The 13276-nt window shown below is 36.4% G+C and overlaps 1 protein-coding gene across 5 annotated transcripts in view; it reads left to right on the plus strand.

The window, feature by feature from the left end:
* The window catches only part of Ccdc73 (coiled-coil domain containing 73), a 141818-nt gene that overhangs the window by 55609 nt on the left and 72933 nt on the right, over positions 1-13276 (plus strand). For all 5 annotated transcript variants that reach the window (XM_063284942.1, XM_006234667.5, XM_063284943.1 and 2 more), the window contains one exon: positions 10710-10748. In XM_063284942.1, coding sequence (XP_063141012.1) covers positions 10710-10748 — 39 coding nt within the window. The remainder of the gene's footprint in view (positions 1-10709; positions 10749-13276) is intronic.

The raw sequence follows: 13276 nt of genomic DNA on the forward strand, positions 1-13276 counted from the left end.
GAGGGCATTACCACTCCAAGTTACCACTCACTCATGTTTTATTCTGTCTATATATTCAATTTTATGTTAGATCTTAATGTTGTAAATTTATCTTTATAGCACACCATGAGATATTTATCATATTCCATATTTTCCAAATCGCTACACAGTTGTATTAGGTCTATTCAGAGTCTCTTCAAGGTATTAGGCAATTTTTATTTTGGACTTCCTTTGTTACTTTGCGATAACAAAGTATAGAAAAATTAAATACAAAATGTTGGTAAACTTTAAGACAAAAGAAACATTCAATAAAAAGAAGAGAAAATAGAAACCACAAACACTAAAGCTATTATAAAAACATCCTTTCGGTCCTAATTTATATTTTAAATTTTTTTCTTTTTTTGGGGGAATATATTGAAAAAAGCATCATATTTTCAACAAGGAGTATACTAATTTTGACATAAGTAATTTATTCTCTTTAGATTGTTTTAGTTGTTTTCATATATACACCACCTAATTATCTGGAAAATGTAGAGTATTTTCAAAACAAAAGAAGTTCCTTCACGTGACTGACACTTGAATAGGTCTCAGGACATGTTTTGCCTTGGTGGTGACAGTACAGATGACATACTACACAACACCTGCTCTGTTACACACGTCGCATGGACAGAGTAGAGCAGGAAGGGTCACTTCAGTCCATCTCCCTGATCCCGACTTGAAAAAACTGAGGTAAGGATTTGACACAGACCCACGCTGCAAAGGCCTGTTAATGCAGAGCAACTCCCCTGCCTCTTTACATTCTGGTTACTTAATGTCCTTCCTCTCTCTGTCCTTTCATAAGATTCTAATTACCAAAAATAATCAGATAGTGCCTTTTATTGTGGAGCTCATATCAAGGGGTTCTAACCACCAAATTTCAAAACAAGCTAAAGCAGAAAACCAAATGCCCAGAGAGAGAAAGAACAAAATTGTTTTCATTGTAATAGATTATTTATTTGAATACACTCCATTTCTGTATAAGCATGATACTTAGTTGATTTTAAAGAGAGGATTACTTAACAAATCAGACTTTCCTTATCAAAATGTTATTTTCAAAGGGCTAGATAATTTTCTGGATTAATGGTTTCTTATATTTCTTGATCTTTAAGTAAAATGAGGAAGTTGAACAATATTAGTATTTCCCAAACAAGATCATTTCTGTTGGGTAATAAGGTGTGTCCATTATTACTCTGTGTGGAAGGAGTACGTGAGAAGAGGAGTTGACTCTCTAGAAGCATGAACAGGAGATAGGTCGCCTGATCAACTGGATTGCAGCCAGGAGATAGGTGACTTCCATAGCTCTATTTCACTATTTTCTCACTAAATTTAAACTTACTAGTTTTATAGACAATAAGACACAAATCTGTCAGGTTTGAAGTCATATTTAATAAGTTTCTCTTTCTGCTATTGAAACTTAATGGTCTTAGGCCTCACGCAGACATATCAATGAAACATAACAGAATTCTTGGAGTTGTGAATATGTGTATGTATTGATCCATGGATAAGGCTTAGACATTTGAATAACATTTTATACAGAGGACAGAGGACATGTTGCACAAAAGGTCCTAGACTATACCCTCATCGATAAATGACCCTGGAGCAGTGGGGAATTCACTCTATCAGCACAGTGAAAGAAGCCACAGACAGGAAGAAAATATTACAGAAGGCACTTGTACTGCAGAGAGCTAGTCATTACATACAGAGATAGATATAGTAAAACCCAGTAAGAGAAAAGCAAGCAACCCAAATAAAAAAATACATCCCAGATCATCATAAAGCCTTACCAAAGATGCACAGAGACGTGGAATATACACGCCTGAGAAGATGGTCCACATTATATGCCATGGAGGAGCTCCAAAGTAAAGTATCACAAAGAACACTGGACGTTAATTGGAACAACCGAAATCCAGAACACAGATACCAGAAAGTGCTGTCAGGCATGGGTAGCAACTGGAATGTTCATTGCTGCGGAGATAGTTTGACCATTTCTTACAAAATTAAATATTTTTTAAAAATATCAGGAGAAAAAATAGCACGGAACACTTTTTACCATAGAGGAAGTATTCTGTGTGGTGCTGTTTGCCCAGCCCACAGACTGTTCAAGAGTGAGTCCTGTGATAAACCGTGGACTTCAAGTGATAATGTGTCATTGTAGGTTCAGTAATTGTAACAGGCACATAATTTGTGTGTGGGAGGGGAGGAGAGGAGAGAAGGGAAGGAGAGAAAGAGATGTTAATAGTTGGGGGGCTGCTCATGTGTAAGAGCACAAAATCTATGGGATATTGTACTTTTCTCTGAATTATGCTATGAAACTGAATATAATATATATATATTCTAAATCTTTAAGAAGAGACATATAGCTTTCTTAGTGGAATTATAATAATTCTTATTACCAAAATATTTACCACCCTCCCAATTTTATATAATTCAAAGTGTTTTTGAGATATGAAATTAATATTTGTGATTTTAAAAAAGTAAGCTGTGAAGACTTTACGTTTTACCTTCCCCAATAAGCTCCATCTTTTCTCCTTTCCATGTTCTTAGATACATTTTGAATCCTCTTGGTCTATCTCACATGCCTTTGTGCTCTCACTCTCTTCCTCTCTGTGGGCTTGCCATATCTTATGCAGTTTCTTTACATTTATCTTCTAGTTCACTAATTTTTCAACTATGTTTTATTTGTCATATAACTTACCCATTAAGTTTTTCATTTTATAACTGCATTTCTGTTTTATGGAGGTTCAATTTGGTGCACTTTCAAATCTCCCTTTTTTATAGTGTCTTATACTTTTCTCATGCTTTTTACTTTATCTTTTATGTCTTTAATCATATAAAAATAATTTTATATCTTTGAGATTTTTATCTCTTATCTCTAATTATTGGGGGTTAAGGCTTCCTGTTTGCGTGTCTGCCTGCTGAGTTTTCCTCTTGGAGGTCCTTGTTTTTGATGTGGCTCATAAATTTTAACTTGCTAGCCCTCTTCACAGGAAGTACATTTTCTGGTGAAATTATGTCATATAACTTTTCCTACAGAATTCATTTATGATACTTTCTTTTTTTCTGAATCTTAAAATGTCAGTGATAATCCCCTGGTTGTGTATACATTCAGGCAGTGTGGCCTGGGTCTTTCTATGCTTAGTGCTACAAGTTTAGGGTTTCAGTTTGCCGTGGGATAACGTTTATTTTGCAATAGAAATATAATAAAAAAAACAAGCTTCCTTGTGTTGGCATAACTGAATGTTTTTTTTGCAATTAAGAGTAGCTCATTGCACAGTGTACTGGGCTACAGAGGATATTTTTCATACAGTATATGATATCCTAGCCTATCTGCCATGCCTCCCTCTCCTCTCTTAGTTCTCTTTATTTCCTGTTAGTTGTTCATGTTCACCTTGTTTCACATCTTTCCTGTCATATATACTTGTGATTTTATGTGTCTCTATAAAACCCGTGAACCAAAAATGAAAGGAAACCTGTGATATTTGTCTTTCTGAGACTGATTTAGTTTACTTAATATGATCATCTCCAGTTGTGTCAATTTTCTTGCAAACCATATTAATTTAATTTTTTATAGGTAAAGTCTCCACTTTTTTTATTTCAAGATACTTTATTTTCTTTTTTTTTTTTTTTTTTTTTGGTTCTTTTTTTTTCCGGAGCTGGGGACCGAACCCAGGGCCTTGCGCTTCCTAGGTAAGCGCTCTACCACTGAGCTAAATCCCCAGCCCCGATACTTTATTTTCAAAATGGGTCACAACATAAGCTTTTGGCCCATTCTGCCAATGCACAAGCTACAAATGCTTGCTCAGCAGCTCAGGGGCACTCATTAGTATCATGTCTGAAAAGTGAATAGAAGTCCATATAAAATATTCAAAGTTTCCATAGGAACACAGTGTGACCTCCACCTCCTAGCCTTTCATATTGCATTGCTGCCAACCCTACTCTTACAAAGACATTGCAAACTAGCAGTGATTAAGTTAAATGGTCCCTAAATGCTGTAACTCAAGCTAAACTTGCAGGTAAGAGCTACAAGAATGGCATCTGCACATTGATACTGGCAGAAGCACAGGCTGTAGGGTGACAATCCATCCTGCTCTCCTGGGCACAAGACATGGGCAGAGTGCCAACATCCTGCTCCTTCATTTCTGGCGGGAAGCCATGGCTCTGGATCTGCTTCATGAGTTGCCATATTGGCAGTGGCATTACATAGTAGATATTTGGCCTCTGGAACCCTTTGAAAGTAGAAGCACCAGTTTTTTTTTTTTTTTTATTAACTTGAGTATTTCTTATATACATTTCGAGTGTTATTCCCTTTCCCGGTATCCGGGCAAACATCCCCCTCCCCCCTCCCCTTCCTTATGGGTGTTCCCTTCCCAACCCTCCCCCCATTGCCGCCCTCCCCCCCACCAGTCTAGTTCACTGGGGGTTCAGTCTTACCAGGACCCAAGGCTTCTCCTTCCACTGGTGCTCTTACTAGGATATTCATTGCTACCTATGAGGTCAGAGTCCAGGGTCAGTCCATGTATAGTCTTTAGGTAGTGGCTTAGTCCCTGGAAGCTCTGGTTGCTTGGCATTGTTGTTCATAAGGGGTCTCAAGCCCCTTCAAGCTCTTCCAGTTCTTTCTCTGATTCCTTCAACGGGGGTCCTATTCTCAGTTCAGTGGTTTGCTGCTGGCATTCGCCTCTGTATTTGCTGTATTCTGGCTGTGTCTCTCAGGAGCGATCTACATCCGGCTCCTGTCGGTCTGCACTCCTTTGCTTCATCCATCTTGTCTAATTGGGTGGCTGTATATGTATGGGCCACATGTGGGGCAGGCTCTGAATGGGTGTTCCTTCAGTCTCTGTTTTAATCTTTGCCTCTCTCTTCCCTGCCAAGGGTATTCTTGTTCCCCTTTTAAAGAAGGAGTGAAGCATTCACATTTTGATCATCCGTCTTGAGTTTCATTTGTTCTAGGTATCTAGGGTAATTCAAGCATTTGGGCTAATAGCCACTTATCAATGAGTGCATACCATGTATGTCTTTCTGTGATTGGGTTAGCTCACTCAGGATGATATTTTCCAGTTCCAACCATTTGCCTACGAATTTCATAAAGTCATTGTTTTTGATAGCCGAGTAATATTCCATTGTGTAGATGTACCACATTTTCTGTATCCATTCCTCTGTTGAAGGGCATCTGGGTTCTTTCCAGCTCTGGCTATCATAAATAAGGCTGCAATAGTGGAGCACGTGTCTTTTTTATATGTTGGGGCATCTTTTGGGTATACGCCCAAGAGAGGTATAGCTGGATCCTCAGGCAGTTCAATGTCCAATTTTCTGAGGATCCTCCAGACTGATTCCAGAATGGTTGTACCAGTTTGCAATCCCACCAACAATGGAGGAATGTTCCTCTTTCTCCGCATCCTCACCAGCATCTGTTGTCCCCTGAGTTTTTGATCATAGCCATTCTCACTGGTGTGAGGTGAAATCTCAGGGTTGTTTTGATTTGCATTTCCCTTATGACTAACGATGTTGAACATTTCTTTAGGTGTTTCTCAGCCATTTGGCATTCCTCAGCTGTGAATTCTTTGTTTAGCTCTGAACCCCATTTTTTAATAGGGTTATTTGTTTCCCTGGGGTCTAACTTCTTGAGTTCTTTGTATATTTTGGATATAAGGCCTACTTGGTCATGGTGGATGATTGTTTTGATGTGCTCTTGGATTCGGTTTGCCAGAATTTTGTTGAGTATTTTGCGTCGATATTCATAAGGGAAATTGGTCTGAAGTTCTCTTTCTTTGTTGTGTCTTTGTGTGGTTTAGGTATAAGAGTAATTGTGGCTTCATAGAAGGTATTCGGTAGTGATCCATCTGTTTCAATTTTGTGGAATAGTTTGGATAATATTGGTATGAGGTCTTCTATGAAGGTTTGATAGAATTCTGCACTAAACCCTTCTGGACCTGGGCTCTTTTTGGTTGGGAGACCTTTAATGACTGCTTCTATTTCCTTAGGAGTTATGGGGTTGTTTAACTGGTTTATCTGTTCCTGATTTAACTTCGGTACCTGGTATCTGTCTAGGAAATTGTCCATTTCCTGCAGATTTTCAAGTTTTGTTGAATATAGGCTTTTATAGTAAGATCTGATGATTTTTTGAATTTCCTCTGAATCTGTTGTTATGTCTCCCTTTTCATTTCTGATTTTGTTAATTTGGACACACTCTCTGTGTCCTCTCGTTAGTCTGGCTAAGGGTTTATCTATCTTGTTGATTTTCTCAAAGAACCAACTTTTGGTTTTGTTGATTCTTTCTATGGTCCTTTTTGTTTCTACTTGGTTGATTTCAGCTCTGAGTTTGATTATTTCCTGCCTTCTACTCCTCCTGGGTGTATTTGCTTCTTTTTGTTCTAGAGCTTTTAGGTGTGCTGTCAAGCTGCTGACATATGCTCTTTCCTGTTTCTTTCTGCAGGCACTCAGCGCTATGAGTTTTCCTCTTAGCACAGCTTTCATTGTGTCCCATAAGTTTGGGTATGTTGTACCTTCATTTTCATTAAATTCTAAAAAGTCTTTAATTTCTTTCTTTATTTCTTCCTTGACCAGGTTATCATTGAGTAGAGTATTGTTCAATTTCCAAGTATATGTGGGCATTCTTCCTTGATTGTTATTGAAGACCAGTTTTAGGCCGTGGTGGTCCGATAGCACACATGGGATTATTTCTATCTTTCTGTACCTGTTGAGGCCCGTTTTTTGACCAATTATATGGTCAATTTTGGAGAAAGTACCATGAGGAGCTGAGAAGAAGGTATATCCTTTTGCTTTAGGATAGAATGTTCTATAAATATCCGTTAAGTCCATTTGGCTCATGACTTCTCTTAGTCTGTCTACATCTCTGTTTAATTTCTGTTTCCATGATCTGTCCATTGATGAGAGTGGGGTGTTGAAATCTCCCACTATTATTGTGTGAGGTGCAATGTGTGTTTTGAGCTTTAGTAAGGTTTCTTTTACGTATGTAGGTGCCCTTGTATTTGGGGCATAGATATTTAGGATTGAGAGTTCATCTTGGTGGATTTTTCCTTTGATGAATATGAAGTGTCCTTCCTTATCTTTTTTGATGACTTTTAGTTGAAAATTGATATTATTTGATATTAGAATGGCTACTCCAGCTTGCTTCTTCTGACCATTTGCTTGGAAGATTGTTTTCCAGCCTTTCACTCTGAGGTAGTGTCTGTCTTTGTCTCTGAGGTGTGTTTCCTGTAGGCAGCAGAATGCAGGGTCCTCGTTGCGTATCCAGTTTGTTAATCTATGTCTTTTAATTGGGGAGTTGAGGCCATTGATGTTGAGAGATATTAAGGAATAGTGATTATTGCTTCCCATTATATTCATATTTGGATGTGAGGTTATGTTTGTGGAAGCAGCAGTTCTTTATCCAGTCCTTTGTTGGCAGACACCTGGCTTCATTCCATAACTTAGTGAACATGGGGTTGCCGCATAAACATTGATGTACAAGTATCTCTGTGGGATGTTATGTGGGTCTTTCAGGGTAAATACCCAGGGTAAATATACAGTGGGGTCATATGGTAGATACTGATTCCATAGTATCTGGATTAGTAAACATTCATATACATAGTTCTTATCCTTTGTTCTTATCTTTGGTGTGTGTGTGTGTCTGTGTGTGTGTGTGTGTGTTTAGACAGCGTCTCATTGTGTAACTCTGGCTGGGTTGGAACTTACCATGTACACAAGGTGGTACATGACTTCACTGAGATCTGTTTCCTTCTGTCTTCTGAGTGAGTAGATTAATGATGTGCACCATCATGCCTGGAATTGTTTGTTTTCTAAATAACTGCCATTCTGGCTGGAGTGGGATGATATACTTTTGTGTTTCCAATAGTTAGCAAGATTGAACATTTTTATATTTTATTGGCCATCTGTACTTCATCTTTTAAGAACAAATTGTTAATCTTATTAACAAATATTTATTGAGTAGGTGATTTGATTTTTTGATAGTTTTTTGAGTTCTTTGTATAGTCTAGATGTTAGTCCTTTTAAAGATACATACCTAGCAAAGATTTTCTCCCATTTTATAGGCTGTCTCTTAATTCAGTTAATTGTTTCCTTTGCTGTGTAGAGATGCTTTAACTTTGTGGGACCCTATCTGTCAGTAGAGATGCAGACTGGTTTTGTGCTTTAGTACACACTGTGTTGCCTCCTGGTGTTTTGCCCTAGGCTGAGGATTTAAGTGTGCCAATTATCCAGGAGAAAGTATACTGTTGCTTTATGGATAGAGAGGTAACTTTCAGTCTTACATATGCCACATCTTATTTATATATTATTTATTTTATTTATATTTAGTTTGGGTTTCAATATTATTCAGAAACAGATACACTTATGTTTGCTAAAAATACATATCATCTTTTAATGACAACCTTAAAAATTTTACTTTGTATTCTCTAATAGTTTTATACATGTAAATAAATAATTTTAGACATTATGCTTTTTTGTATAATTTACATAGTTCTCAAGCATGAACTTTGCAGATGACAGCATCATGTTGTAATGTCATGCAGAGTAAATGTATGCTTTCACTATTTGTATGAATGGCTGGCTGGTTACAATAACATACATTCCCAGCATCGTCTCTGTTCACTGCTTGGGCTGACTTAAATCAGAGAGAGCCTTTACAACAGCAATCAGCCTATTTGCTTGAAGCTCCTTATGAATTTGCAAAAATATAATCCCTACCCCAAATTACCGGACTCACAGAGATTTTCATTTTACCATCTCTCAGGTTATTTTTGTCTGTTTTTCCTTTTTCCTTTTTCCACATGAGCTTTCTGGTTCTTTGAAACGGAGAAACAAAAAGAGGTTATTGACCATGTTAAGCACTTTGAACTTGTTGAAATATTCTTTCTTCTATTTCAAGCCTTTAGTCAAAAGGTACTGTTTCAGGAAGGTCTTTCCTGACCATACAATGAAATTGCTTTTCCTGATTATTCTTCTTTATTACTTATCAATATTTAAAATGTCGTGTTAACTTACATATATTACTTAATTATTTCTTCCTCACAGTAAAAGTGGGCAAGCTTTTCCTGGGTCCACTGTTATTACACTAATACCTACATTAATACACTTTCCTGACAGGGGGCAAGCATTCTCTAGATCCTGAAGAAGTGACTTACACATAACGTATTCTGTTGAGGTCATAGCAGCTGACTAAGGCATTTGTTTCATAGACAATGTGAAGCAGTTATCTTATTTTTCTTAAAGTTTAACAAATGTTAAGTATATTGAAGAAAATGAGAATTCACACATGGCTGGTTAGAGTTTAACTTGGTCAGCTATTCTGGAGGGATAAGTAACATTTTTTAAAAAATATATCCAGTGTGAGCTGGCCTGCCAGAAAAATATGAAAAAAAAACAAAATAAAAAACAAACAAACAAAAAAAACCAGGGTGATACTTGGTTAAGGGAAGGCTCAGAGATGAAGGACTTCTGCTTCTGACTGAAAACAGAGAACCAGTGTGCACATCATCTCTAGCCCCAGGGATTTGGAGATCATGCAGCAGAAGCAGAAAAAGGCAAATGAAGAAGACGTGAAACGCCTGTCACTCTGTGTCCTTCACCTGTGTTCTGGAAGCAGGCCCAGCCTCCAGCAGTTCCTTCCTGTAGAGCTCACAGTCCCAGCCCTGATGGACTCCCTCTGCCCTGAGACTGCAGTGGCTCCCTTTTGTGTTCCTCCCTTTCAAGTAGCTTCTCTGTCTCTCAGTATTCCTAGGAGTGAGGGGCTGACCCCTTCTGAGTCCAAAGTACACAGGTAAACAAGTAGAAGCCCTTAAAGGGGAAACACACAAAAAGTAGCTTTGTAATTTTTTTAATAACAAACTTAAGGAATTATGCTTTTTGAAATGTATTCTACTAAAATAATTAACTATAAAATTCAAATATAAGCATATTACAGAATAATTCAGAATACTAAAAATCTGAAAACTAGGCAAACTACAAACCTGAGAGGGAATAGGTAAACTCTAGTGAAGTTAAATGTTGGCATACTATGTTGTATATAACAGTGACAAGCTGTAAGAGTCTCATAGAATAGGACATAGATTGCTATTATATCATATCAAATTCACCAAAGCTCTGAAAGTACTAGAGTATTTAGGATTCAGTGAGGCTTGAGGTTTTTTTTTTTTAACTCAATAATTTTTGTCTTTTGTTTATTTGTACTTTCCTATTTCTTCTAATGAACAGTGAATGTCAAATGTCAAACACTACCAGGTGCTGTCTATCACATTTTTAAAAGTAGTCATTCTTTATCATAGTGTAGTACTTATACTTACTGTTCTTCTACTGCTACTGCACCAGAAAAGACACCCTTACAGCCAGGGATCTGTTCCATTTGTGTTGTATCCCAGGAACATATGTAGCGATAGTAGGCCTGTAAATATATGTTAACAGGGGCGAGGGATGTATTTTTTGAGACAGGATCTCAACTGTGTAACGGAGACTGGTCTTGGTCTTTCTGCCAAGAGCTGTATTTATAGTCACACGACACCATACTGGCTTAAATGCACTAGTGTTGTAAGAAAGAGAGCTGCTGTTGAAAAAACAAAACCAAACAACTAAATACTGTAATAAGACATAAAGGCCACAGTTGGTAGCAAGCAGTTTTGATGTCAAAAGAAATTTATAGTAAAGAATTTTAATAGAAAATTTTCTCCATTTTTTTCAAGGTTTCTCAATATTCTTTACAGAAGAAAGTGAGTGAAATGGTAAGAAAATCACACTTTTTTACAACCTAGGACAGTACACAAGATCGATGGTAGTGTTGTAATGTAATTTGAGACTTTTAGTTATAAAGTAGAATAGTTGCTTCTAGATAGTGTTACAGTTTAAAGACTGCCACAATTTCAAAGACATTAGAGCTTAGATAAGTTTTATAAATTTATTTGCAGATTTCTTAGTGCTTACATATTATAGAATAAAGATATGTGGCAACGTTCATCCTTTGTTACTCTACATTTAGTATATGGTACTTGTTATTGTTAAGTATTGCTGTTATTTTTATTTCTGTGTACTTAAAAATTAGTATTTATTTTTCATAATAATATCTCATGGAATACTTATTTTGATGTTTCCCCTTGAGGCTGTATTTGATTCAGCAAGGTGTGTGTGTGTGTGTGTGTGTGTGTGTGTGTGTGTGTGTATGTGTGTGTGTGTGTGTTTATTTGAACAGAATTGTCACTGTATCTACTTAAATGTTCAGAAGGCTTCTTGGCTGGGCTTATGCTAGTCTAGTCTTCATTCTTTGGAATAAACTGTAAAGCAAGTAAAATTAATTTTTGCGTATACTTTTCTACCACATAGATAGTAAATGAAGATCATTGCTATAACATTGAACACTGTATTAAATATTTTGCTTCTTGAAAATGTTTTGAGGTGTTAAAAATGAAAGAGCTCATAGAAAGATTGTTAGGCTTGATTGAATAAAAGATGTGTAGGTTCTGTTGCTACTCAGCTGGAGAGAATAAAGATAATATTGTCGGACGATTTTAAAGTGATTTTAATTAAGAAGCTGAAAAACTAGATTCCAGCTTAGCTGTAAGTACCATGACATTTGTGCTGAAAGTCATCTTCAACGCTACAGTGGTTTTACACAAAATATAGAGAAATTGAATAAAGTGCCCTTCGACCTGGGAGATAAGGCTACAAGTGAAGGTTCAAAGGCCATAGAAAATGTATTTTATTTTATTCCAGCTCAAAATTTCATTAAACAGATACTCATAATCTTAAAAAACATGGAAATATCTCCAAGTTTTTTGTTAGTGAGTGATAAGTCATATTTTTCCTGAAAGTCGAAAGCATTATATTACTTGTCATTAAAATTATTTTATATATTGAATATTTTTAGTATTTTAATGTCCATTCAGGAGCAATATTTTTATAACAGTTAAAAATTTTGTATTTTCCAAACATTGTTATGCATTTGTCATATAATTCTTAGTTTATTATTGTTATTAAATAATTTTTATGACTTTTTAAAATTCAAACTTACTCTTCCTTTATGAGAGCAGTACACTGTCGTCTGTCCTCTTTAGCACAGGTGACAAGACAGATATCCCAGTAGTGTCCAGACAGAACTTGCACAACAGCAGTGTCCTAAAACAAATAATTGTAAAATAGTATTGAGAAAGTTTAAGGATGTCCATGACTCCCTAAAGGTGAGCACTTAAGTCCTAGCAAATGCCAGTCTACGGGAGTTCAAGAAATTGACTTCCTTGTAAAGGTGGATTGTAAAGATAGAGATTTGTCCCTATAGAAATGAACACATTATGAATCAAAATACTTTTTGTGTGTTTCACCTTGGAAAAATAATCGTCACTACTAATAAGAATGTAGCAAGAAACACTGAGTGGAGAGCAAATTTGGAACATGAAATTAACCATTACTGCAAGTTGGTCACTCGAGAAAATCCTATTCAGTGGTACCAAGTAACTGATATTGTGCATAATTAAAGTCACAGATAACTGTTATGACGGTAACTACTGTCTGATTAATGGAATAAAACATGACCTTTAAGCCATGTTTGGCTTCCATTTTGTATATTATTCTTTAAGGAAAGACTTAGAGGAAAGATGTCTTTGTCAAATTAAAACAGAGTTTCACTGTTGAAGGTTTTGATGTACTTCAGAGTGACAACATGTTTTCTTTCAGAATAAAATGTTTGTAGTTTATATTGTTGGCCTGTATATATTTGTGCCTATGTGCGCATGCTTCCTGCTCACAGGTTCAAATGGCCACAAATGGCTCAGAGTTATAGGTGCCTGTGGGATTAGACATTTTAATAGTATTTATTTATCATGCCACTGAAGAAGTTGCAGTATCTAAAACGTAGAATTATATCATGTAAATCAATGAAACTTGGTTTTCCTTGGATTCTACTTTGGCTTCAAGCAAAGGAATTTTGGAATAAGTATATTTCAGTGTAACACATATGGAGCCTTATGACTAGGGAGCGCCTGTGAAGGGACTCTCCAAACTTTGTTGTGTCTTTTACCAGGGAGGTCATTAACTTTCGTAGACATCAAGCACCTACTTCCTACTTTTTAACTGAAAGGTTAAGGAGACTGTTGTAGGGTCACAAGTTAATATGCAATAAACTGTCTTCTCCTAAAGATTATGCAACTGCGGATTCCAGGTGAAAATTCTCTTGACTTGAAAACATTCTATTAGAATCCAGTGAAATTGTTCTTTAAATTTTTATTTATCTGCTAAAAGTTAGTGTAAATCTCTTTCTTAA

The sequence above is a fragment of the Rattus norvegicus genome, chromosome 3 (assembly GCF_036323735.1).
Source record: "Rattus norvegicus strain BN/NHsdMcwi chromosome 3, GRCr8, whole genome shotgun sequence".
Taxonomy (NCBI): Eukaryota; Metazoa; Chordata; class Mammalia; order Rodentia; family Muridae; genus Rattus; species Rattus norvegicus.